This window comes from Cryptomeria japonica, chromosome 8 (genome assembly GCF_030272615.1).
Source record: "Cryptomeria japonica chromosome 8, Sugi_1.0, whole genome shotgun sequence".
NCBI classification, from domain to species: domain Eukaryota; kingdom Viridiplantae; phylum Streptophyta; class Pinopsida; order Cupressales; family Cupressaceae; genus Cryptomeria; species Cryptomeria japonica.
In genome coordinates, this window is record NC_081412.1 from 254,756,311 (window position 1) to 254,783,656 (window position 27,346).

A 27,346-nucleotide genomic window follows, 5' to 3' on the forward strand; every position below is an offset into this window, starting at 1 on the left:
ATGATCTAATAAAGTCATGAACCATCCCAAAACCTTTCCTTTCCCACTCATGAAACTTTCACCCATCCCCCTAGGTGGGTAAGTGCATGCAAGATTAGAGTGATTGAAAAATATCCACTCATTCCTCCATTAAAGTCAATAGGGAAGTTGACGGGATTGTAATTTGTGGTCCACCGATTGTAATAAAATATTAGATTATATTTGGGGTTGAAGAATGGGATAGTTAGGGCGGCGGTAGGGCGAATCACCCAGGATAGAGATGGCTAACTCACGCTTTTTCCACACGTGCAAAACGTTGTGTATTTACCCAGACAGAGTACGTACAATATACGCGTATAATTATTGCGCAGCTCCTCCACGTCCCGCCGTCAAAGCAGACGGACATTTCGCGGTTGCGCTGAGCCACCGTTACTGCGCCGTCAAGTACCAAGTTTGGAGGCCATTGAAGTAGGAAGTGAGTAGGTCATTTAGCAGGCGTAGGAAAAGGGAAGGGAGTAAAAAATTTCAGAAGGCCAAGAGAAGGGTGGGAAGACTTGTATTAAAAATTGATAATAAATTCTGGTTTTAGTTTGAAATGGGTGTCGGCACGGTGAAGAATTGACGCGGGTTATTCATGGCAGTCTCGTTTAACGTCAACCGACTCGGAGTTTCACAAAAGAAAAATTAAATAAGGGGGAGTCTGATAGAGACATTTTGTCAAACAGTTTGCGTGCATCCTCGTACGGATTCGGGCGCCTTGCTGTCGAGCAGAAATTTAAAAGATTTGTACAGTTGGAAATATAATTCATGAGCAGGCGCCTGGACAGGCTTTCTGAATGGAGGGCGCCAGAATCTCCGTTGTTGGAATTGCAGGGGTTTCTGATTGATTGGATTGCACAAGCGCAGGTTTGGGATAGTGGAGATGTGGTTGGGGGTGTGGAGGGGAATAATTATGGCGCTTGAAGGATTTGTGTGTCATTGACGGTTGTGGCAACTGGCTTATTGTCAAGACGAGTTGGGGAGACGGATATGGGAAAGGCGGTGGTGGGCTGTGCTATGGCTTGCGCCGCTGTGTCTTGTGCGGTGGCGGCGCTCTTGGTGGCGAGAAGGGTGAAGAGTCGATCCAAGTGGAACCGCTTGGTCGGCATTTTGAGAGATTTTGAAGAGGGGTGTTCGACTCCTTTACAGCGGTTGCGCCAGTTGGTGGACGCCATGGCCGTCGAGATGCATGCTGGATTGGCTTCTGAAGGCGGCAGTAAGCTCAAGATGCTGCTCACTTTCGTGGACACTCTTCCTACCGGGTATGCAAACGTTGGTTTTCCTTCGGTTTATCTAAATTTTCCAAGACTCGAACCTAGGACTTGTTGTTTGATCTAGATGTTTGTGGGGCACTTTTTTCCTCTTTGGATTGTTCTAAATAGCCCCCGTCAAGCCACACTTCTGTGCTTGGGGTTTCCAGCGCAAGCTCTTTGCTTTTCAGTATTATGGAATGTGAAAGATTAAAGTTTTCAGTTTTATTGAATTTTTCTTTGGTAAATACCTGTTTTTGATAACGTACATGTAAACCAAATAAATACAAGAACAACATTTGACGAAAATTTCTGCATAACTGCGATGACATAAACAAACTACATCTCTCATGAATATGATATCGGCTTGTCTGGTTGTGGTGTGTATTTGCTACATGAGTCGTATAACTTGACAGTGTATAAACATATGTACTCTTCTTTAGTGGTCTGTTTGATTCAGCGAGGCACCAGTTTATTAATGTTTATGGATGTCATCTCGGTTTTTGCCCAATCCTAGAGTTGTCTACTGTGCACAGGCACGGGAGGATAGATTTCCTTTATATTTTCATCATGGTAATGGGTCGGGACAGGGAGGGGAAAACTGTAGCTATTGCTGTTCAACGCATTGCAGGATTGTATCTTGCGAAAGAGCTAAAGCATTTTTAGGGCACTTTTCTGGCACAGTCGAGTGGAGGAAACTCTAGTCAAAATTATCGGATGCCTTTGGCTATGATGTTGCAACTGAGATCAAATGAGCTCAACGTGGTTCACCCTTGAGGTCTAGCTTGGTGGTACGAGTAGTGTTGTGACTGCCTCGGTGTATGGATCCGGCAAGAGCAATTGACATGGATTAACTTGAATATCTCACGTTGTCCATGAGTTCCTTAGATGTAACTCTTAAATTTTAATGCTTCTTTTACACATTTAATTTTGGGATTATGGAGAGGTAGCTTATAGGAACTTGAGCTTGCCATTTTTCGTTCCCCAACAGGCACTGCATGACTAGAAATAGATTTCTGGTTGCCATTTGATGCGGTAATTAGCAAGAATTGATGGGCTACTGTAGGTGCTTATCATGTGTCCTCCTTATGGTATTGATATTTAAGCAGAGCATAATTTACAAAGGAACATATGAATAATGTAAATGCAATTATCATTGCCTTTTAAATGTCGATTGGCAGGGAATTGCGGAATAATTAAGTATCCTCTATCTGTAACTTGATTTCTTTCTTTGAATTTCTGCAGGGATGAGGAGGGAGTGTATTATGCCCTGGACTTGGGTGGGACAAATTTCAGAGCATTGCGGGTTCAACTTGGTGGAAAAGCAAAAAGAATCATGAAACAAGAAAGTACAGAAGTTCCAATACCTGCTGGTTTAATGAATGGAACAACTGAGGTGAGAATATTGCATTCTTTTTCATAAATGATTTGAGATTTATTTCTTAAGTTTTCCTTTTCTTGGGACCTAAGGCTGGATTACTCAAGTTTAAGATTCTTGCATTTGTTATAGTTGTTTCCACCCTATTGGTTGTTGGTTTGATTTTCCACTAAAGGTACCAGCCATATTGGCACACTTTGTGCTGACATATTGTGTGTGAAGGAAGACAATATTGGAGGAGATGAAATACACAATATAAATGAAACTAACAAATAAAAATCTATAGAATTTACATTACGCAATAAAAACATGGCAGAACAAACAGTGAGTAAAACTAAATTGAATGTTGAATAGAACGGGCATATTAATATGTAGTTGTTGATTGCTTAACGAATTAGTAGAAGGTTATTTCGTGAATGATTTTTGATGTTTATGTTACTTTACTTGCTAAAATAGCTTAACTGTATTGGACCATGTGGAGAACCTCTATTGGTAATTATCAACATACCACAAAATATTCTAACTAATAATGTCTAGAAATATGCCCAAGAATATGTCCTGTACTATCTTACCTTCCCAGTTCAGCAGATGTCCCAGTTCTATTTTTTGAAATAGTTTGCATTTAGCCAGTCATTTAATTCTATTGAATTGTTAAATGTGTGCAGGGTCTTTTTGATTTCATTGCAGAGAAACTAGAAGCGTTTGTGCTGAGTGAAGATGATAGTTTACAGCCTATTCCTGGAAGGCAAAGGGAGCTCGGCTTTACTTTTTCTTTTCCAATAAAGCAGCTGTCTGTTTCCTCGGGCACACTCATCAAGTGGACAAAAGGATTTGCAATTTTAGACACGGTTAGTTTTATCCTTTAATCCATTAATCAAGGTTGGCAAAAGGATCTGATTATCCTGGTTTTGATCTTCCTAATCAAGAAAGATAGAATGTTATATAGAGAAATTGATGGCAGGAAATTTTGACTTCTTTCTTTAAGATTACTATAGATTATGATGGAAACTCTGTGCAGAAAGAGTTGAAAATATTGCTGATATGAAATCAAAGGAATTAAGATCAAAAGAGCCTTTTTTTTCCAACCATTTCTGGTCTTAAGCGTCCTCTGTAGAATTTTGGAGATGATTGTTTTGATGCTCATGCCTTTCTGGGTGGGACAACAAACATATCTGTTTTTACCAGTTTGTTCTTTTTACCAGTATTGTTGTCTAATCTAGTCAGCCAACCCTTGGCTGATCTCAAGACATAATCTCAAGCATTTATTAACTGTCAAATAATTGCTATCTGGGGAAAATATATATTGGCTATTATTCTCATTTCCAGTGCACTTGACATCTCTCTCTCTCTCTCTCTCTCTCTCTATATATATATATATATATATATATATATTTTAAAGCATCACAGCAGTGAAACTCCCTTTAGAAATCTTACTTTCAAGATGATTAGAAGCCTGTCGCTAATCTTTATGTTTGTTTAGAAATTGAGTTACTCTTAGAAATTTGTTGTACATATTTTGTTGGGATTTGACTATTACTATATAACTAAAGCAATTCCACACTGCATATGGGTTACTATTCAAGGTTGTAACTTTATTTGTTTTACTCTCGTAATATAGACTTGATTTAATTTGTTGGCTTTTATTGCAATATGTTGTGGAATGGTCTGCTTGTATTCTGTGATGTATTCATTTGATAACTAAAATTTATTCATAGAGAGTATAGTTGAGCCAACAATGTCACAAACCTGCATATTTAGTCATGTTCCAATTCATAGACAAAGAATGACCTCAGGATCTTGTGCCTTTCCCATGAATTCTGATCAGTCTATAACATGAGGCTGGGTTTATCTGTCAGGATTTTGGTGTTGGTTCCATAGTGCCCTGATTGTATACCTTTAGTGGAATAATCAAAACTTTTAAGCATTAGATTTAACTCTTTTGCTGGTGGAGCATTTCTTTTATGCCATCTATTGCAGTGATAGAGTGTATGTTGTACGTGAGAATGTGGACCATGAGTGGTGTCTGATTCCATGTAATTGGCAAGGATTTTGCCTATTTTACTTTGGATTAATCCCCTGGTTAATTGCCAGTGATATGAAGTCATGTAACTATAGACAGCTACTCTGGAATTATGGATGTTTGGCTTTTCAAAAAATGGTCCAGCATACATGTTTATTCTGAAATAGTTTTGTTGTTTTTAATTAGAAGGGCCCTTTACGAATAGGGGGCTACCAAGTTTTACATTTTACATGTGTAGTAGGAGATTTGAACTTGGGTTTATATCAAAATGCTTGTGAATATACTCCTGACGCTTGACCAATGATTTTGTTGAGTATTTGGGGTTGTGTAGTGGATTAACTGTTGTTGGAAGCTGCTACTTGCAAGAATCATGACTAGTAATTTAATTTTGTAATTGGCCATTACTTTGCAGAAATTACATTCATTATTGAATATGATAGTTTACTAAAGCTACATCTATTGTCTTCACTTCACTTAAATACACAATAATGCACGTATACAGTTACACTTTAGTTGGGAGCTCTAACTTGGTAAAAGTTCAATACATATGTTCAGAGTTAAATTATACACGGTACATGCCCATGAAAGTTGAAGAATTGTTTTCTCTACCCAAGGGGCACTGGCTCTTATCAACTCTGAAATTTTTAGCTCCTTGTGCCATCATATCATGTTTTGTAAATGTTAGCATATTTTACTTGGCATGTTTTTTCCTTTGATAGAAACTAGTTTTGGCACACACATTTGCCTTGGAGAAATGCAAGATTGGGGAACATAGTTATCAGTTGAAAATACAAATTATGCATTGGGAAGAGTGTGCAAAGAGGGAATGGTTTGCAGTTTACTGCTTTGATTACTCAACAAGTAATCAATTTTTCGGTATTCTAACAGGTTCAGGTTCAGATATACAATATATCGTATATGCTTCAAAGTGGAGCCTTAATAAAAACAGTTGCATGGTGCAGAACAAGCTATGGAAGCTTATGTAGAATTCTCCAAGCTGTCAATGAGTCAATACTGAATTGAACTTCATACATTAATCAGTAATTAAAGCCAAGATAGAGAGAAATCATCTTATGCTTGCTTCTTGTAAGTCCTTTATGCATAAGGCTGCATTTGCACATCAACCAAAAGTTGCTTTTTCAGCAATATAGGCCAAGGCTTAAAGAAACATTGGTGTGATTGGTTCTTGCAGATGATCTATATGTCAGGATAGTCATGTAGTAGGAATTTGTTTGAGTTTGTTTTTGGCTGGTACTAAATGTTTGGCAACAAATCCAGAAATTCTTTCAGTTACTTGATAATTTCCTCCAGCATTTCTCTCTCTGATAGCTATGGTGCCAGATATGATGAGTAGGACAACAGTTATTAAAATTAGGGAAAAGTTGAAAATATTCTCTATTGGCAATTGTAAATAATGGACTAACGGTGAAAATTGCTTGCAATCTAAAATATGTCTATGTCATTTCTGGTGTTAAAAGTTTATCTTTATTTTTGGGAATCTGCAATTATCTTACTCTACACATTCAATGAAGTTGCAAAGTAAAGATAAACTTATGTATTGAATATAAAATCTTCTTTTGCAGTACTGATGAATACAATGTTACCATGCCAACAGATTTTGAAAGTTGGCATTTAGTTATGGCATCTGCATGTTTTACATAGCATGCATTTGTTCCAGTTCCAAGAATGAGTGCAGCCATGACATCCTCATCATAATAGCATATCCAAGAAAGTTTCCCAACAGCATGATTCATCTGATAAACTTTCTTGGTCAACCAGTTGGAGATAGGTTGTAGAGAAGATCCTCTTTGGTCATAAGTATGCAGGGATTATGCAATAATAAATAAAAAATGTATTGCAAATGGAGTTTGAGGTTTTCCAATTAACTATTAAACTGCTGGAAAATAACATTTGATTATTCTCCCAGTGCTGCTTGACATTTAGGGCACAAAGGGTAAAAACTAAAAAAATGTTGGATTGCAAAGAATAAAATTGTGGACTAAACTCCATTGAGAAACTTCCATTGCCACTTTGAGGCTATTTAACATTTTCCTTTGTGTATCCTAATTACCAGTTTTAAAAACATTGGTTACAATTTAAAAGTAGGGGGATTTTTGCAAATTGTGCTGTAAAATGATTTGACTTGTACTGCTATGGTGGCACAAAACTTATTCTGCTGCTATTGGTATTTTGCTCTAAACAAAGATTGCAAGATTAAGAATAACTTTTCCATGTAAGTTTTTGGCTAATTCTTTGATGATCTATAATTTGTGGCTACACTTCCTTGGAGAAGCATGTGGAATGCATAGTGAGTTTTTTAAAAAGCAAAAATCTATGTTGTGTACATACATATGTATTTGTTTGTTATTCTTGTCTATGAAAGTGTCTGCTAATAACTTCTTTGATTTCTTTATAGATTGGAAAGGATATCGGGGATTGTTTACAGAAGGCACTTACCAAGAAAGGGCTAAATATGCGAGTTGCGGCTTTGGTATGCATGAACAGTCTTTTTGAATGTTTAAGATCAAAAAGTTATGTTATTTAATGACTTGTTCTAAACTATACAATTTCAGTTGTCTTTCTTAATTAATTATTAATATCATTTCAAATAAAGTAATTTCAGCATTTGTCGTGTAGTTTATGAAACTGTTCAGGTATCAGGTTTTAGATGAGTTCTATTATTTTGATAGCTTCAGAGTGCTTATATGATAAATTGTGCTATAAGGTGTATACTAGTTTTTGTACACTGCAAGCTGTAAAATCTAAAAGGTAGTGTCTTTTAGGGAATGAGTCATTGTGATGATATACAACATTTTAAATTTCAAAATTGATCAACTTTTATTGCTAAGCATTCTGAGGCATATTTTTGATTTGAGAATATCAGGTGAATGACACTGTTGGGACACTTTCTTGGGCACGCTATCAAGATGAGGATGTCATGGCTGCAGTCATTCTTGGAACTGGAACAAATGCATGCTATGTAGAACGAGCAGATGCCATAACTAAATGCCAACTTTCAAAATCTGGTGGAATGGTAACAATCTATTCATTGCTAGTGCAAAAGAATATTTTATATTCAATACATAAGTTTATCTTTACTTTGCAACATATTGAATATGTAGAGCTTTTCTTAGAATTGTATTGGTTGATAAGGTTGTCAATATGGAGTGGGGGAATTTCTGGTCTTCTCATCTACCACGAACCATTTATGATGAAGATTTAGACAAAGCTAGTCTGAATCCTGGCGATCAGGCATGTTTTCTAATTTCTCGCATGAAATATGCCATTTCTTGGTTTGACTAGGTTAATTCAGTGTTTATAATTGGTGTTTGAAGGTGTAATGATTCAAATGTTGTTTGTTCAGGGTTTTGAGAAACTGGTTTCAGGAATGTATCTTGGTGACATTGTTAGAAGGGTAATCCTTAGGATGGCAGAAGAATCAGATTTTTTTGGTGATTCAGTCCCTGATAGTCTTCGCAATCCATATATCCTCAGGTTGGTCTGTTAAATGTTTTGTGTGGGACTTTTTAAAGTGATGTGATTCCATCTGTTTTGATATTTTGTGCAAATTTACCTAGTCTGTACATACCTCAGTTAAAGGTAACAAGAAGGTTGCTTCTTTGGGGCTTTCAAATAAGCCTGTAACATGCAGATTCTCCAGTAGCTTCTAAATTAGTATAGTGTTTGAAGGTGTAATGCTTCTTTGGTGGCTTTTAAAGAAGCCCATCTCATGCAAATTTGGCATTTGCTGTGCAAGCATTCATGGGCACTTAATATATTTTAGCATGTATCTAGCAACAAAAGCAGGACCATCGTGATACTCCATTTGTTGTTTGCCTAGCACAACTTGTAGCCTAGTTACAATTCTTGTAATTGCTATCTGTTTTTGAAGCAATATATATCAAGCTTTTAAAAATGAGCCTTGTTTGGAAACATATTTTTTGCTCTACATTACTGAACTAAGAAGGTCCCTTTGTTAGCAAACCTGTTGGGTTTTCTACTGTTGGTTTCTTCCCTCATCTTTGTTTATTGTTTTCCCCTAGTATCCAGACAGTTCTAATGGAAAGTTTCCTTAAATTGCAGGACTCCTTTAATCTCAGCTATGCATCAGGATGAGTCTGCTGATCTGCAAGTAGTTGCTAGAGTAATGAAAGATAATTTAGGGGTACATCATCTGTTTCTTTTTAATAGTTGTGGTTTTACAGCATGTATATTTAAGATCATTTCAAGGTGTCTATTATTCTATGATGATGTTTTCCTAGATGAGTGTATTTTTGAAAGATTAATGGATAATGTAATTGCAGATTTCCAATATCCCTTTTAAAGTACGGAAGTTGATTGTGGAAGTGTGTGATTTAGTCACTCAGAGAGCAGCTCGTTTGGCAGCTGGTGGCATTGTTGGAATACTTAAGAAGATTGGCAGAGATGGAGCTCCAGGCTTAACAGGAAGTAGTAGGATGAAGAGTGACACAACAAATAAGATGAAGAGGACAGTTATTGCCATGGATGGGGCTCTTTATGAACATTACCCAAAATTTAGGCAGTATTTGCAGGAAGCTGTTGATGAGCTCCTCGGAGAGGAGACAGCTCAACATGTTGTTATAGAGTTATTCAAAGGTGGATCAGGAATTGGAGCTGCTCTAATTGCTGCTTCTCATTCTACTTACTCAGATTATTAGTAGGCGCACCCTGAAGAGAATTATCATTTTGGTCTGTTAAATGATTTCAGAATTGTCAATATTCGAAGCGATTCCAGTTCGTAAAGAAATATTCTTCAATATAAGCACACTGTATTATAGGTTGGTTACAGATAGCTCAGGCTTTTACAATTTGCAGGTTGTATTTATTTAGGCTTTTTCCTGAGCATTTGCTCAGATTTGCATGTATCGATCTCTTGTAAATGTGAGCTATGTGTCTATCATCCATTATTTGGGAAAAAAAGCTATTTTGTAAAAAGGATTCATTTCTGTATTTATTTTCCCCAAGGGAAGCATCAGATAACTGCTATCGGTATCAGAATACTGATATAAGTCCATGAATCCTTCAAAACAGACAGTACAAAAAATCTTTGTTTCATCTGTGGGAAGTATAATGTGAAAATGATTCATTTATTTGTCATTCTTAATCATTGTCATTCCAAATGGTTGCGCAAGAGCATTGTTATTAAAATGTTTTCCAAATGAGGCAGTATACAGATTGCATGTTTTGACCTTTCACTTTAAATGGTGTTGGCCCATTAATGCAATTTGTTGATGTGAATATTTTAAAATGGTTTGTTTGTATTCATTTATTTAAAAAAAATTCCTCCATATATTTGCTGATGATGACTTTTGATGTCCTTTATATACCAAAGAAATCTGTAGAATATGTATCATGGAAACATTGCATTAACCTCGTTTATTTAGTATATGCAGTAAATTTTTGGAGTTACTATTTAAAGTGTTATTGCATATCTCCTTGACTTCCACGGCCTTGAGTTCACAAAGAATGTTACTAAGCATCATCTTTGGAAAGACTGCTGTTATACAAATTATTCTCATCCTCCACTTGATCATCTAAACTTTTCTAAAATATATATCTTATCTGAAATAAAGGATGCGAATAATAACACAATATATATATCTTATCTGAAATAAAGGATGCGAATAATAACACAATATCCATGCATAAACATAAAACGCTAAGTAATCTTTAAAGTTTTCAATATTTTGAACAAGGTAAAATGAAGGCATTAAGATGCTTTAGTTCTTTAGACGATGGGAGTGAATGGAGAGAAGACGAGTGACAGTTTTGTGAAGTTAATTTGTGTATTCGTGAAGTTAAGGGAAAGGCAAGTTTTAAAATAAATGTTCATCACACCTATGGTTTTGTTAACTTAATAATTATAAAGAAAAATGGTGCTCATCCCATAGTTTCTTGGGGTGAATTACGTTATCAAGGAAAAGAGGGAGTCAAAAGAAAACTGCCTTCATTGTCAATTTTGTCGGGGATATCTAAGTTTAAAAAATATGCTTATCCCAACACATTTTGGGGCGAGTCCAGTCAACAACTCCTAGTTTAGATGGGGAGGTCTTGAGCGTAGGCCTTATTTTAGCAGTATCAATTTAGTTTTTAGTAGGTAAGGTAAGAAAAATAATTTTGATGGACCAAATTAGAATTTATCTTAGCATTATTCAGTTTTTTAGGCAATACCCTTTTTAAATCGTGATAATGTCGTAAAAATAGTTTTGATCTGTTATAACTTCAATGTTACTTCGAACCTTTTCTCTTGAATTTCTTCCAAAGCATTGCCGTTGTCGATAGATCATATGCTACAATGAGTACAGAAATTTGGACGAATTTTTTTTTTTCCTAAGGTAAATATAATCAGATGATATGGGAAAGAAAAGAAAAGTTGTATATTTAGTTTGATTTTTTCAATTAGATTATGCAAATTTATTTTTTCTAAATGGTTTAGATCGAGGCTTTCATAATCTATCATTACAATGAAATAACAATGGGATGAGAATTTGTGTATCTCCGATATGAACAAAGGAATGTGTTTACAAAAGGTTTTGATACCGCGCTTATTATGCCGTAATGGTATACGGTTCAGAGTTTAGACCAGGTTTCGATCTGTAACATCTACGAGAATGTTGAGATTGCCGCTTCTAAGCTTTATATATAACTACTGTATGCTTTTTCTGGAGTTCAGCACTGATAAAAGACAAATGTGCATATCATTCTCGACACCCATAATTCAGATAAACCATGTTTTTCTCACCTAATCACACACTCGGTTGACGACTGTATTGCTTACGCCCCTCATTTTTTGACATTTTTTACAAATATTCAAGAATACGTTTGTTAGATATTCCAAATTTGAAGTCCTCTAAGCTTAATACGGATGAGATTTGACAGACGGGGCTCACCTGTCATTGAAGAATTAAGGCCGGAAAAACAATTTTCAGTTATGGTCATTTTGGTCATTTTTACAATTACAGAACGTTGAGGATGATTAAAAAATAGCTATCTTCAATCTGACGATGGATCATAGAATGTAATATTATACAGTTAAAATCTGATTTTTTTCAATCTCTTGTAATAAAAGTTTTAAATCTTTGTATACGTGAGATACTATCGACAAAATTTTAGTCTGCTGAAAATGAAGTCACTTAATGATCGTTATCGACGGTTTAATGTTATCGATGCGTGTAAAACGAATGCAAAATACTTAAAAAGTTAACAAATTTCATCTTGGGCTTTACTCGATTTACTCGTAACATTTTTCATCTTGGGCTTTACTCGATTTACTCGTAACATTTTCAGATGTTTATCCAAGGATGGATTTCATGGATGTATAAGTGAAGTATTTGAAAGTGGGATGTCATGGATGTATAAGTGAAGTATTTGAAAGTGGGATTTCCTGGTCGTAGAAGTGAAACATTTGAAAGACGAAAAGAGGAAGAAAATGAAGTCGAAGTAAAAAGCCATAATCTTGTTTATTATTTGGAGAATGCAGCCATGCCAGTAGTTTGGATCACCCTTTTCCACTTTTTGAGAGCTTTTGTGGCAGCAAAAGGCATTTTTTTCCCCTGATAAGCTTGGTTATTATTTACAGATAAAATCTTCTCTTACTATTACAGATTCAGATGTATCTAGTACCAGCTTCATTTTTTATACTACGGAGTCTTTACCCACAATCCACACGAACATTAATTTAATATAAAAATAATTTGACCCAGTACTCTTTGAGCAATGAATTTTTCATTTTCTTTTGTTCATTTGTAAATAGTAATGCCCTGTCTTTGTCCTTGTGCTTGACCACAGATGTCCTTTTCACCTTGGCCACTGAACCAGAACCAGCTGTAGCCAACGATTCAAACAATAAGTATACAATACATCCCACACCAGTTAACGAGGGACAGCTGTAGCCAACGATTTAAACAATAAATTCATAATACAACATCATAAATTACAGTGACAAATTGGAAATTTCGAAGCATAGTGGGGGCACTTCTGCTACAAAATCGAAGATACCCTAAAACTTTTAGGGCACAAATGGCTGAGAAACCAAATTTACCCTTGTCATCTTACCATTACCCAACAGACTTTCAAATTACCCAACATATTTATCAGCTTACCCTTTTATTTCCAGCCTGTCGCGCGCATACCAACACAGTTTGACCAAAAAAATCCCCCTATTTCTTTCCCTAACCCCAAATAAAGTGTCATTTACTAATCCAAAATGGGCATCCCCCGATTTGTTTCTCTAACCCCAAATACAGTCATTTATTAATCCCAAAAGGGCATCCCCTATTTGTTTCCCTAACCCTAACTAAACAGTCAATTCATAAATCCAAAATGGGCATCCCCCAATCTGTTTCACTAACCCTAACTAAGCAATCATTTATTAATCCAAAATGAGCATCCCCCAATTTGTTTCCCTAAGCAGTTGTTTATTTATTAATCCAAAATGTGTATCCCCCATTAATTTACTCGGCGAGTCGGCAGCAGGAAAAGGGGAAGAATATTCAGAGGGGAACTTGGAAAAGTAGGTATTGGAGCAAGTTGCATCGATGCGGCGACTGAACGTGGAAAAGCAAAGCAAAGAAAAGAAAAGGAAAGGAAAGGAAAGAAGAGGACATGGACCCACAGTCCAGTTGTATTGCAGTAACCTGTGTACGTTCCACGCCGCCACTTGCATGTGTGTCTGCACCAGCGCATGCACCGTCTTTTCCAGCGCACCGCATGTGGGACGCTTTGATTACTTGTTAACAAACAAACAACCAATCTTGCTTATTGCTCTGTAACTTCAAATTTTGTCGGTGCTGCCATGTTTGTTGTACACAAACCTTTTTTCCGCCCCTCTTGAGGCAAAATATTTGGGTGGCCCCTGCCAACTGGCCACAAACGTGTTACCTGGTGCTTTAATGGCTTTATCGTTTTCTGCAAGCGGCGAAAAGTGTTGGTGTTACCTACGCCTTGCTAAAAAAATGGTTTTTTTAGGGCATGGTCTCTGTATGGACCTCAGGGAAATCATGCTATAAAATACATAGAATATTTTCTTGATCTGGGTATACTGTATAAATTATTATTGGCTTTACAGGAATTGCGGGAAAAAATGGTTTGTTGGGGGAATGAATCTATTTGGGTATTTCTCTTCTGATTCCTCCGAATCCATTTGGGTGGGCTTGCCGACGGTTTCTGTTCTGATTTCTCATGATGGGTGACGTGATTTAGGATAAAAAGTTAATGGATTCGTGTATTGTTTAAATTAATCTTGGGAATAATCGGGTCTTTTTGTTCTGTTGATGTACGTTGGCACCAGGCGTCAGATGGGCGAGGGAAGAAAATATCTAGAGACGCTTTCAGTGGGGTCATGGATCCAACAGTAAAGACAAATGCATGCTATAAATTTTTGTTTTCAGGCTTACTTGTACTTACAAGAATGTATGCTCCATATTTTCTTTGTAGAAATGGCAACTGGCTGGCTTAATTCGGGCTTCTTGAAAGAGTTTTTGATTTGGTTTTGGTATGCTGATGTGATGGGTTGAGGTTCTCTCCAGCTTTTTTGGCTTGTTTTGGACTTATTCTCTGTTAATAATTTGGGTAGCATTTATTGAGCTTCTGGGCAATGTAATTTTGTTATTTAATTGGGTTTTACAGATTGATTGGTTTGGTGGATATTATAAAAGTATACACTCTTTTTTTTTTTCCGGAGTGTTAAGTATGTGACACATAAATGCATTTTTTAAGGGTTTTTTTCAACATTTTATATTTTGTTGATGAGAATCTGATTTTGACTATTATTTTGGTTGTCTTTCCATGTGACTAATAATTATTTTTGTGTTTCATATCATGCACATAGTCTTTAGTGACGTAATTCTTCCAATTCTTTCCATTTTTGATCCAATTTGACCTAATTGAGATTTCTCAATATTAGTTTGACTAATTTGGCCTCTTAGGTTTGATTAAATAATTAAACCCCCTTTATTAACAATTTTTGTAAGTCCTAAATAAATAAATTAAATAATTTATTTATTATTTGTCTCCTTGGTTCATTAATTAAATAAATTCATTTATTTAATTAACTAATTACGTCGCAATTAAAAATCTCCTATGATTAAAATTGACACCTATGATAATTACAATTAGTTTTACTATTATTTAAGTAAAGTATGCCAATATTGAGGTGTAATTAAATTCAATGATAGATAATGTATTTAATTTAATTTTGGTTAAATTTGAATTAATAATAATTAAAATGAGATAAAGACAGTTTCACTTTTTAGAGGTATAATAACAATATTTGTAAATAATATGCAAATGAATCATTCAAACAATATTTGTAAATAATATGCAAATGAATCATTCACAGAATAGTAATAACTGTTAAACAACATCTATACTATATTATAATAATTGAATTTAGTCATAGATACAATGTGTAAATAGGTTTTCAAAATTTGTATCGAGTTTCACTTTGTTAACCATTTATGCATTGGTACCTTATGTTTTATTGAAAATTCACTATTAATTAGCTAAAAATTAGGTGCAAACTCCCATGACGATTGTAAAAAATAGTACCTAGTGAAGATTCGAGAAAATGAATACACAATGAATGAATTCAATTGGAAAATAGAGAGATAATCTTAATACACAATAGAAGAATAATGAATGATAAACCAATTTTAGAATATGTGAATTGTTGTGTACCTTCAAATTTACACACTGGCATTATCCTTTTCTTTCCTTGACTTCCTCAAAATCCAATAGAGATGTCTTTTTATAACCGACAATTATGCATTACATATTGGATATCTAACTTGTTACAATACTATACATGCAATTTATTTTAATATAAATGATTTAATTTAATTTAGATTATTTTAATTTAAGTTATTTAATTTAATTTTATGCGTTAATTTATTTAGTTTGATTTAAACTATTTAATTTAAATTATTTTCATTAAAGTTATTTAATTTAATTTAGGTTATTTTAATTTAATTATTTTTTTATTTAGTTTAATTTATTATTTTATTTTATTTACAATAATTTAAATAAAATCTAGTATATATTTTATTGATTTCTATATATATATATAGTAATATAATAAAAAAATTAAATATTTAGTTTGAGAACTCTTATTATAATTTATTTTCATTTAAATAATTTTGTTTTATTTTATTTTTATGTAAGGTATTTAATTTATTTAGTTTGATTTAAACTATTTAATTTCATTAAAGTTATTTAATTGAAATTATTAATTTATTTTCATTTAAGTTACCTGATTTAACTAGGTTATTTTAATTTAAAATTAATTATTTAATTTACATTAATTTAAATAAAATCTAGTATATATATATATATTAATATAATGAAAATTTCAAATATTTAATTTGAGAATTCTTATTACAATTGTAGACACTAAAAAATGTCTTTTCATCATGTACTAATTATTCGTCCTAATTAATTAAGTAATTATTTAATTAAGCTAAATATTCTTCTAAACTGACTCAATCATCATTCTTCATCTTATTAATTATTCAATTTCTATTTCTTAATTAATTAATCAGTTAACCCCTTTCTCAAATATTAATTAAATATTATCTATTTAATTAATTATGATTAATTCCCTTAATTAAATAATCTTTATTATTTAGTTAATCGCATTTCTAATGTTTAAATAATTTCATTTGAATTATTCAAATTAATTAATTTATTCCTCCAATTCTCCAAATTCAAATTTCAATTAATTTCATCTAATTCCAAACCATCAAATTCACATTTCACCAAATCTAAATTTCATTGAATTTCAGCATTTGAAAGTCCAAATTCAAATCCAAATTGAAAATGAAAATGAAATTCAATTTCAAAATTCTACAACACATGTTGAAATCATAATTGATTGATCAAATCAGTTAACTCAATTAACTCATCAATCACCCATTTTCACTCCAAATCAACTTTTTTTGACCAATCAATCAATCCACTTATCTCTCTAATCAATCCAGTCTTCTAATCCATCTATTTAGTCAACTAGCTAGTCTATTCAGTCCACTGGTTAATCAATTGAGTTCACTCTCCAATCAATCATGTTAACAAATCAATCAAATAAGTTAACAAGTCAATCATGACTAGTTAATTGATCAATCAATCTCAGTTGACTATCAATCAGGACTTGAGTTCAAATCCTCATACCTTATGTGTTGAAAATCTATATAAACAACATCATTTTCACAAATCAGTCTAGATTACACTCTTCAAAGCAATTGCCAATCTATGCAGGAATTTCAGTGCAATATTGCCACCCACGCAATTTCGAAGAAGAATAATGAAAGCCACAATGCAAGATGAGGGAGTTTCATTTACTTGAATTTATTCTTGTGTTAATTCTATTGGTTTATGTTTGATTGTATTTGATTAGTTAAAGATTTGTGATTGTCTTTACCCCCTAATCAGATTTATTTTTAATGATTTTCAAGCATGAAACAATAACTAGTTGACCAGATTAAGGTTATTTAAATTATTTTTATTACAGTACTACACATGCAATTTATTATGCCAATAGACGTATTACACTCACATAATGGATGCACAAATATGTGTTAATAAAAACTAAAACCATATAATTTGACGTGCATATGAGTGTCATGTAATTAAATTAAACAATTAAAATAAATAACTATAAAATTAAATTAAATAAATAAAAATTAAAATGAAAAATAAAACATAATAAAATTTAAGAATTAAAAAATTAAATACAAAAACTTAAATTAAATTAATTAACTTAAATAAAATAAAATAAAGTAACTTAAATTAAATCAATCAGTTTTCTTTCTTTAGAAAAAGAAGAAACTAAAGTTAACTTTCATTACACGTATCACTTCAATTAATAAATTAAATTAACTAAAATTAAGTAACTTAAATTAAATTAAGCAATTTAAACATGGTAAAATTTAAGCTAATTAAAATTTAAAAATTGTATAAGAATTAAAAAATCAAATAAAACAACTTAAATTAAATTAAATAATTTAAATTAATAAAATAAAATTAAATAATTTAAATTAATAAAATAAAATTAAATAATTTAAATTAATAAAATAAAATTAAATAATTTAAATTAATCAAATTAAATTAAATTAAATTTTAGTCAAATAAAATAAAAGAATTTAAACATATTAAAATTTAAGTTGATTAAAATTTAAGAATTCTATAAGAGTTAAAAAATAAAATAAAACAACTCAACTTAAATAAAATAAATTAAATTAAACAACTTAAATTAAATTAAATAAATAAAGTGAAATTAATTTAAATAGTTTTCTTTCTTTAGAAAAAGAAGAAACTAAAGTTGAGTTTCTTTATACACATCATTTAAATTAATTTAAATTAAGTAACTTATTTTAAATTAAATTAAATATCACAAATGAAATTAAATTAAATAGTTTTTTTTATCTTTTTTTAGAAAGAGAAGAAACTAAAGTTAAGTTTCTATATTTAATAATAAAACTAAAAACTAGCTTTAAATACTGAATTTTGTTAAATAAAAAAACTAATATTAAAACAAAACAATCTATTTTATATTGAATGAACTAAAAAATAGAGTTTGAATTTTATTTTATTGCATGAAAGAAAAATTCAAGAAAATAAATTAAAATTGTATAGAGAGTAGCTTGATTTGGTGCTTCCAATATATTTGTAGGTGAACTGGTATGTAGTTCTACCTCTCTCTTCTTTTTTTAGATCGTTTAAAAAAATACATGAAATGTGTTTTTATTTCAAGCAATTGTCACGAGTAGATATAATATACATAAATCAGATTGTAATTTTTTTGGTAAATTTAGAAAATTAAATATAGATGGGGTTGATAAATTTTTTTAGGTGTGTCCAATTTGGTAAGATAAAAACACTCAGATTTGGGTTTTCTCCTTCATTTCTTAAGACAAGAATGATGAATATGACACAATCAAATCCCTTTTTCTAAGCATATCAAAAGCTACCACTTTGAAGTTATGCATGTCTCCTTGGTCTTTGAAATGTTTATATTGAAATCTTAATCTACTAATCTTTATCAAATATAAAAATTAAAAATTTGCAAGAATTTTTTTACTATTAAAATATTCTCCAAAATTTCTTATTGACATATATTGGAGTTGAGGAAAAATCAACTCTACAGCTCCCAAAGATCACCTGCATGCAAACCTGTCACAGAAGGAGAGAAGCAAAAAAGCTATGGAGGCCAGAATTCAGAGATCCATAAAAGAGGAGTCATATTGATTATGCAACAAGAATGCAATTCAATAATTATATTTGTTATGAAAATACAAAGAGATAATTCTTATAAGAGGATACTCGAAACCTTAAAGGTGAAAACCCTAAAGAATTATAAGATTCCTAAGTTTATCTTAAGCATATAGTATAATAGACTAATAATTAAATAAATAATTATTAGCTAATAAAAGATAATTCTAACACCCCCCCTTAAGATGAATTTAGGGTGTGGCTAAAAAACAACTAAAGACTAAAAAAGCCTGTAAAAAATGCATGAAAGCAACAATGGGTCCCGACAATTAGGCTTGATGAGGTACCCAAGTACAATAAAATCTCTGTAAAGTGGAGAAAAAAGGAGAAAACCCTGTGGGAACAAAACTCCTCTCCAAGAAGAGATGAAAGCTCAAGTGAAAGACTAAGAAGCCTCCAAACAAGAGTGTTCCAGAAGATAGGAACAAAAAGAAGAGCATGAAGAACACCACTGAAGCATGAAATAACTGCAAACATTGTCGAACAGTAACTGCTGATCTGAAGAACCTCCACTAAAAATAGAACATGACCAGGTAGAGAAGATTGTAATCTGCATGAGTTCTCTCAAATGACACTACTTGAATCAGATGACAAACAAAGGCAAACAACTGAACTCAAAGATACAGATGACATGAAACACCAAAGCCTGAAGAGTTGATCAATCGAACCAAGGAAGCATTAGAACAACATGACAAACCTCCCCATAATGCCGAAAAGGGAGAGGGATAGGTACACCGAAAAAAATGGCCAACAAGAACTGCATGGCAAAGAACTAGGAATATTGATGATGTAGAGAAAGTACATAGTATCGTGGAAGGAACACTCACTTGACACACATCATGAGGCTAATGTTGTGGAAGGAACACTCATGTGACAAAGGTATATGGAAAACAAAGGCAAACATCAACCCCCCATGACACTTTATAAGTAGTGCATGTACAATAAGGCACAAGATTTGCAAGATCCCAAGTATACAATGCATGGTGTCACTTTATCTTAGTGTGTTTGCATAAATAAAATGCTACAATGATCAGAAGAGACAAAAGACTAGAAACAAAAAGAACAACCAAAGACAAGATATTCTACTTAAAGAAAGAGATCCTAGGGCCTGAAACATCCAAGATATTCACGAGAGTGTTGAAAAGCAAAAAACTGAATAAAATATACCTGGAGCAAAATATGGAAAGAAAACTCATATGAATGGAAAGAACACAGAGCAAGCTTTCCAATGATATAAAGTTTTCAAAAAATGGAGTTCGGATGCTCAAGTTATGTCTTCTGGAGTGCAAAAATGAACCTCTGGCTTTGACAACAAAAAACACCATCAAAAAAGAAAAATAAAAAATTCAAACCTCCAGATCTAGATAGAGCTCATAAAGAGATTTCCGACGATATAAGATTTTGCAAAAAACAACTCCGTTTGCCCAAGTTATGTCAAAAAAAGCAATAGCCTACCAAAAAAACCCTTCAAGAAAAAAAGCCCCCCCTACTGGTGGCAGAGAGGTGGTGTCTGGGTGGTGGAGCAGGCGGAGGGCAGGCATCTAGCGGGTTGGCAGGGGCAGCAGGACCGGGCGGCGACGACTGGGCTGGGCTGCGAAGCAGGTGATGACGACCAGGCTGGGCTGGGTGGGGGTCGGGCATAGCAGGCGGCTCCCAACAAACGACAGTGGAAGGCGGCTCTTGGAAGGCGGTAGCAGCAGGAAGTTAAAAGACCGCCACGGTAATCGAAAGCGGGGGAGGGGGTAGGCGGTGTAAAGACCACCGACAATAAATCGCCAGGTTACTGTGACGACCATGAGAGTCGACGGTGTAAAGACCGCCGCGGTAAACCGCTAGGTTGGCCTTGACAAGTTACAGACCGCCGACGACTCCCGTGATCGGTTCGACCTATGCAAGCCATAAAACTGCCAAATTTTTTCTCGATTTGCGTGCCTGGGGTCTTATGACCTAGGGCCTAAATTTTTTTTGGCCTCTCAAACACCTAACACCAAAATATATCAAAATTCGTAGAAAACACCTCCTGAATCCAATAGTGAGGTCCTTTTGGCACCAAAATCTACCAAAAAATCAGCTACCCCCAGAAATGAAAAAAAAAACAACTGCACAAACCCCCAAATACATAGATTTGAAGAACAAGGCCCAAAATCTCTCATGAAGAGAACATGGGCATGCAGATCTGGAGCTCTGATACCATATTGGAGTTGAGGAAAAATCAATTCTACAACTCCCAAAGATTACCTGCATGCAAACCTGTCACAAAAGGAGAGAAGCAAAAAAGCTATGAAGGCTAGAATTCAAAGATCCAGAAAAGAGGAGTCATATTGATTGTGCAACAAGAATGCAATTCAATAATTACAGTTGTGAAAATACAAAGAGATAATCCTTATAAGAGGATACTCGAAACCCTAAAGGTGAAAACCCTAAAGAATTATAATATTCCTAAGTTTAGCTTAAGCATAGAGTATAATAGACTAATAATTAAATAAATAATTACTAGCTAATAAAAGACAACTCTAACAACATATTTATTGCATCTTCTAATGGTGCAAATTTTATTATAAATAATTCCTAGAATATCTTAAAACCCTTATCATCGTATTAGGTGTTATTATAATATTTAGTTAATATTTTTACACAAAATCACCTATATTCATTGAGTTATTAGTTTTTTTATTAAATTCTAGGGATTCTATAATGGCCCTACCTAAGAAGAAAAAATAATAATAACAAAATAAGAAATTTGATTTAAAAAACTAAATCAATGTAGGAATGACATAATACATAAATTAGCCCACCCAAAAACACATAGCAATAACAACCTTCATTGAAATTCCTATCAATTTGATAACTTTAAGAAACACCTCCCAACCAAAAAAAAAACAAGATATAAAATACCAATGGAGCTTGCAAAACTAACTCAAGTAGAAGAAATGTTGATTGCATGTGTCAGCCCAATACTACAATTTACACATGCAATTGGTAGTCAATATAGATACAAATGACACACGATAATTTTCCCATAAAATGTTGAATATGTTTCACAAATTTTGCCACATACAATGAATCATTTGTCAATCATTATTGTTCGAAGAAGGGATCGGTGTGGCACCAATTATAACTTTACAATCAATAGGGCTTGTGTGTATAAAAAACTTAAGTACAAAGTAGAGCATGACATGTTTTATTTTGATATTAGAATTGATGAAAATGCTCTCAATGATCTATCAAGAAATTGTGATGAAAATATTTTCAACAAATTGAAGACAATGCACATGGAATTTGATTTTGATGCAAATGAAATCATATTTGTAGGTCCAATTATGGAGATTGATGAAGGTAATATAATTGAGCACACAACATCAATGGCTTCGAAACCTCCTACTATTCGTAGAGAGATGAAATTGATCCATGCATGGGTTAATAATTTTGATGCAAATCCAGCAACATTGATTGATTGGCCAGGAATCAACACATCTCCTATCAATGAATATGTCACATCAGGATTACTCAATATGGCATTCCCAACATTTTTTCTTGATGGACGATGTGATTGGTTAGAACCCCAATTGAGGCGAGTGCATTTGCATGAATTTGTGAAGCATCTATTGAGGTATAAGAATCATCAATTTGGTCACATCTAAGATTCAGATATTTTATGATGAATATGATAATGAGACATTATGCGCAAAATTCATCTATAGTATTTGTGAAAATAAGTTTTCAAGACATGTCAATCACCATTAATGAGTTGTGTTAGCATATGGAAAACATGCCACACTCTCATCTAGTTGATAGGCTAATGAAATTTGGAAACAAACTCAGGGGTACAAGGTCATATTGGGCTCAATGTCATGCAAAATTGATAGACGTGCTTCATCAAATCAACTCTCCTATAATATTCTTTACATTGAATATTGCAAACATGTATTGACCTGATTTGTATGCATTAATTCCAGGAACACTGCTAAGTACTCCACAAGAAGCTCAAATTTGGCGAAGACAAAATTTTATAGACTATCTTCATATTGTTGCACACTACATGCACTTAAGACATTCAATATTTAGAAAATAAATTTTAGAAAAAGGGAATGAATGTTGAAGATTATTGGACTAGATATGAATGACAACATAGGGGGTCAACACATGTGCATGAGTTTATTTGGATGCATGGAGCACCTAATATGGACAACATTTATTGATCAAATGAGGAGCAAAAGAAAATATTGAGTTATTTTCATTCCATTGTTCATGCATGGAATCTTAGACAAGATCCACATCAACAAAATATGCAAGCATGTACATAAATATTTTTCATATACATCTAATATATCACATAAACTACTTATGCTTGATGATAGGACTAATACATTCATTTGTATTTTCAATTGTAGGCATTCCAAAATTATCATCAACATCCATGTTTACAAAATACATCACAACTTGTAGAGATAGATATTGAGCATGACTATGAAGAGATACTAAACTCTGTAGAATGACACACGATGTGTAGGGAGGGTGCACACCTAAGGAAAAAAGGAGGTATGATGGTTTGCAGGTAACTATTTAATTACTAGAAAAAAATCACATATTTAAATATATAAAAATTATGCTAATTAATGAAATATACGAGTTCATATTCATTGTAGGTTTAAAGTCCTTGGCCATTGAATCTAGAAGGATCCAAATTATATGAAGACACAGAGAAAGGAGACAAAAAATTTGAACCAACAAGAAATGATGAGAGATTGAATTCACATAATCACCATATATTATAATTATGGAGAGAAAATATAACTTGTTCTTTGCAAGCATGTTGTAATCAAATATATTGCAAAGTTTGTTGCAAAAGCATAAAAATGCTTAGAAATATATAGCCAAATGTTGATGTGTTTTTCAAACATGGAAAACCCTGATGATTTAGCTGGTTTCAAAGGCTTCTAACTGAGACAATCATAGAAAGAGACATTGGAGCTCAAGAAACATGTCACATGTTGTTAGAATTTCCATGAGTAGAAATCAGTAGAAGATTTATTAATCTAAATGTTTCACAAGAGGTGTTTAAACCAATAGCTGTACATATTGAAGAGAATGATGAAGAACAAACAATACCTATCATTGATGGATATACAACAAGGCCTCATTCTATGGAACATGTCTCATTGATTGATACCGCTAGATCATGGATTTATAATCCTAAATGAAAAAGAGACAAGAAATAGGAGCCAAGGCAAAGTGCATCTATTGTCAGAGTTATCCCTAGGTTTGTATCCATTCATCCACATGTCTCAGATAAATGAATTGACTTTTATTTTTCAAAGTTATTGTTGTACAAACCATTTCATGGCATAGAAAGAGATATTGGTCATGATCATGACTCCATAATAGAAAAGTCGGAGTCATTCAACTATAATGCTTGGCACGTGGAATGAACAATGACTGAATAAAATATTTAAAATACTAATATTCCAAAATTGAAGACAATGAACATATTCAAAGAAATACCGTAGAGCATGAATGGGAGATTTTATCTATGTTGCATCAAGTTCAAAATATGCAAGTTTATGAAATAGATATGTTGGGAAGAAGAGACATTGATAGACATACAAATTAGTCTCATGAATATCAAGGTGAAGAGTACACAACTTAAGCAATCAATTTTATAAGCAACGAGAAAGATCATGGATGTCTCATACATGATGTATATTGCAACAGATCAAATACACAACCCTCAATAGTAAACAAAGAAAGGCAATCAACATAATTATCGCCCACTACCATATAAATCAAAATGGAGGGCCATTATTCATGATAATACAAGGAACAATAGGAACACGAAATTCATATTTGATTGGTGCCATTAGTCAAGCCCTTGAAAATGAAGAAATGTTAGGTTGTTTTCCCCTTCTATTACTTGCACCAATAGGAGTTGCAACATTAAATATAGGAGCCTCTACAGTTCATTCAAACTTGAGAATCCCAATACGAGACTTTTCTCAACTAGAAGGAATAAGATTTACAAGCTTTCAAGAAGATATAACACATATCAAATACATTTTGATTGATGAAATGAGCTTCGTTGGTAAAAAAATATTGGAAAATAGAGATTCTTGGCTCCGACAAGCATTCCCACAAAATGCACACATAAGATTTGCAGGTAGATCTTTCATTATGACTTATCAAGACTATTTTATATTATATTTATTATAATTCATAGCTATGAAATTTTTATAATTATATTACATAATTTTCAAATAATTTTTGTCGGTCTTCTTTCAGGTATATCTATGATTTTGGTTGGAGATTTGGGCCAATTGCCTCCAGTCAATGATAGATCAACAAATGACAACAATAGACGGGCAAAGTTATTGTAACAAGAATTTAAAACTGTGGTTACATTAGATAAAAAATTCAGACAAGATGGACAAAACAATCGACAACAAATATTTCATCAACTTTTGACAAATCTAAAAGATGAAAACCCACAAATTGATGACAAAAGATTATTTATGACAAGAACCCCTATTAACGAAGATGCTACAACTAATGTTGAGTTTGACAATACTGTCCATTTTTTCTCCATAAATGAAATTGTTCATAATCATAACAAAAAAAATGTTCTATTCATTGAAACATCTTGTTGCACGTAGTCTTGCGCAACAAAAGTAGGAAATGTACATCAAGCAGAAGATTTTTCAAATGATGAACTTGATCTAAAGATATTAATCAGCAAGAATTCAAGGGTGATGTTGACTTCAAATCTTTGGATACAAGCAGGACTTGTAAATGGAGCTCTAGGATATGTTCGAAAGATTATCTATAAACTAGGAAGTTCTCCACCTGAACCACCATCATATGTCATGGTTGAATTTGACAATTATATAGGAATACCATTTGGAGATCATCATCCAAATATAATTCCAATAACACCAATACGAAGGGGCGGGACAATTCAGTTACCATTGAGATTGGCATGGGCATTGACTATACATAAATTATCTCAGGGGTTGACTCTATCAAAAAGCCACAATTGATACAGGACCAACAAAAAGAACATGATTGACATTTGTGGCAATATCTCAAGTAAAATCTCTAGAAAGCCTCAGAAATGCCACCATTCACATATGAGTGGCCAAAGAAAATAGATTAAAGTTTTTAGAAGATAATTGATGCAATATATCTTTTTGCTGCTATTGTTTTTTTTGTTAACTTTATATCCTTTGGGCTATTGTTTATAGGAACAACAACCTTGTTTTTCTTCTTATTAATATAAAAAACAATTAAAATTTTGTTCCAATATCTTCTATTTTCTCTAATTTTTATTTTTATTAGTGATTTATATTGTGACAAATAATTTGATCAAATTCATTCTATTTTTTCTACTGTTTTTTCAAAATTATCCAAACAAAATGCAACTGAGTACTATTTATAATTTTATGTATCTATTTATTAATACATAATTCAAATTTTGTTCCAAAATCTTCTATTTTCTGTAATGTCTAAATTGTTTAATACATACACATAACAAGTATAGTAATTGCTCAATACTCAAGCTCTACAACTCTCCCGCCCGTTTTGCGATTCTGTGTGCCTGGATGTCCGCCCCCCCTGGGGAGGCCCCCCCTCCCCTGCTAGACCCAATGCCCATTTCCACGGTCGATGCACATGCCTCTGGGACGGTTGCGGGGTCCCCATGTTCTGTGGACCATACGGAAGAAAATGACAGTCTCCGCACCCTTTCCACTCCTCCAAGTCTGACTGATTCTGGACCGAATGAGGAGGAAAGGAATATACCCCATCCCGGACCAGAAACTTCTACCGGTCATAAGGGTAAGGATACTGGGGAGGTGAATCCCAAGTCTAGCTGGAAGAACGCCCTCCTTGGGTCAACAAATTCGCTCCCTCTTGATGCTGTGGCCTCCTTCTCCCAAATGGAAGACGAAATAGAAATCAAACTCCCAGACAACCTAATGGATAGAATCACCACCTCCCTTCACCTGGCGATAGTTGGTTGCTTCTTCTCCTTCCGACCTTCTATCAACATGGTCAGGTGTTGGGCTAAATCTCGCTGGAAGCTTAAAGGAAGCCTGGAGGTTTCAGCCATGCCGGGGGGACTCTTTCTATTCAAATTTATCATTGAGGAGGATCTGATTTATGTCCTGTCGGGGTCCTGGGCATATGGAAAGCACTTCTTAACCATGGCTAAATGGAAACCTGGTTTTGACCCCTCTACAAAACTAAACCACATGGCCCTAGTGTGGGTTAGGCTACTCGGACTCCCTCTGGAGTTCTGGGATGAACAAATCTTCTGATGGATAGGAAACTCATTTGGTTGCTTTGTTGCAGCGGACTCGGTCACTCTCAACAAGTCCAGGTTAGTGTATGCTCGCTTCTGTGTCA

The 27,346-nt window shown here is 33.5% G+C and overlaps 1 protein-coding gene and 1 long non-coding RNA gene across 2 annotated transcripts; one reads left to right on the forward strand and one right to left on the reverse strand.

Annotated features, from left to right (window-relative positions):
* The first annotated feature begins 351 nt into the window (after positions 1-351).
* On the forward strand, positions 352-9,791 carry LOC131059990 (hexokinase-1). The gene is made up of 9 exons (XM_057993060.2): positions 352-1,280; positions 2,514-2,664; positions 3,312-3,494; positions 7,083-7,157; positions 7,551-7,700; positions 7,820-7,918; positions 8,031-8,161; positions 8,750-8,831; positions 8,971-9,791. Exons 1-9 carry the CDS (start codon positions 1,009-1,011, stop codon positions 9,343-9,345), a joined length of 1,518 nt encoding a protein of 505 aa, XP_057849043.1. The 5' UTR covers positions 352-1,008; the 3' UTR covers positions 9,346-9,791.
* A 2,339-nt stretch (positions 9,792-12,130) lies between these two features.
* Positions 12,131-13,930, reverse strand: LOC131059989 (uncharacterized). Its single transcript, XR_009110271.2, has 2 exons — positions 13,324-13,930; positions 12,131-12,511 (listed from the first exon to the last, which is right to left on the reverse strand). It is a non-coding gene; the product is annotated as an uncharacterized LOC131059989 (long non-coding RNA).
* Positions 13,931-27,346: the final 13,416 nt, after the last annotated feature.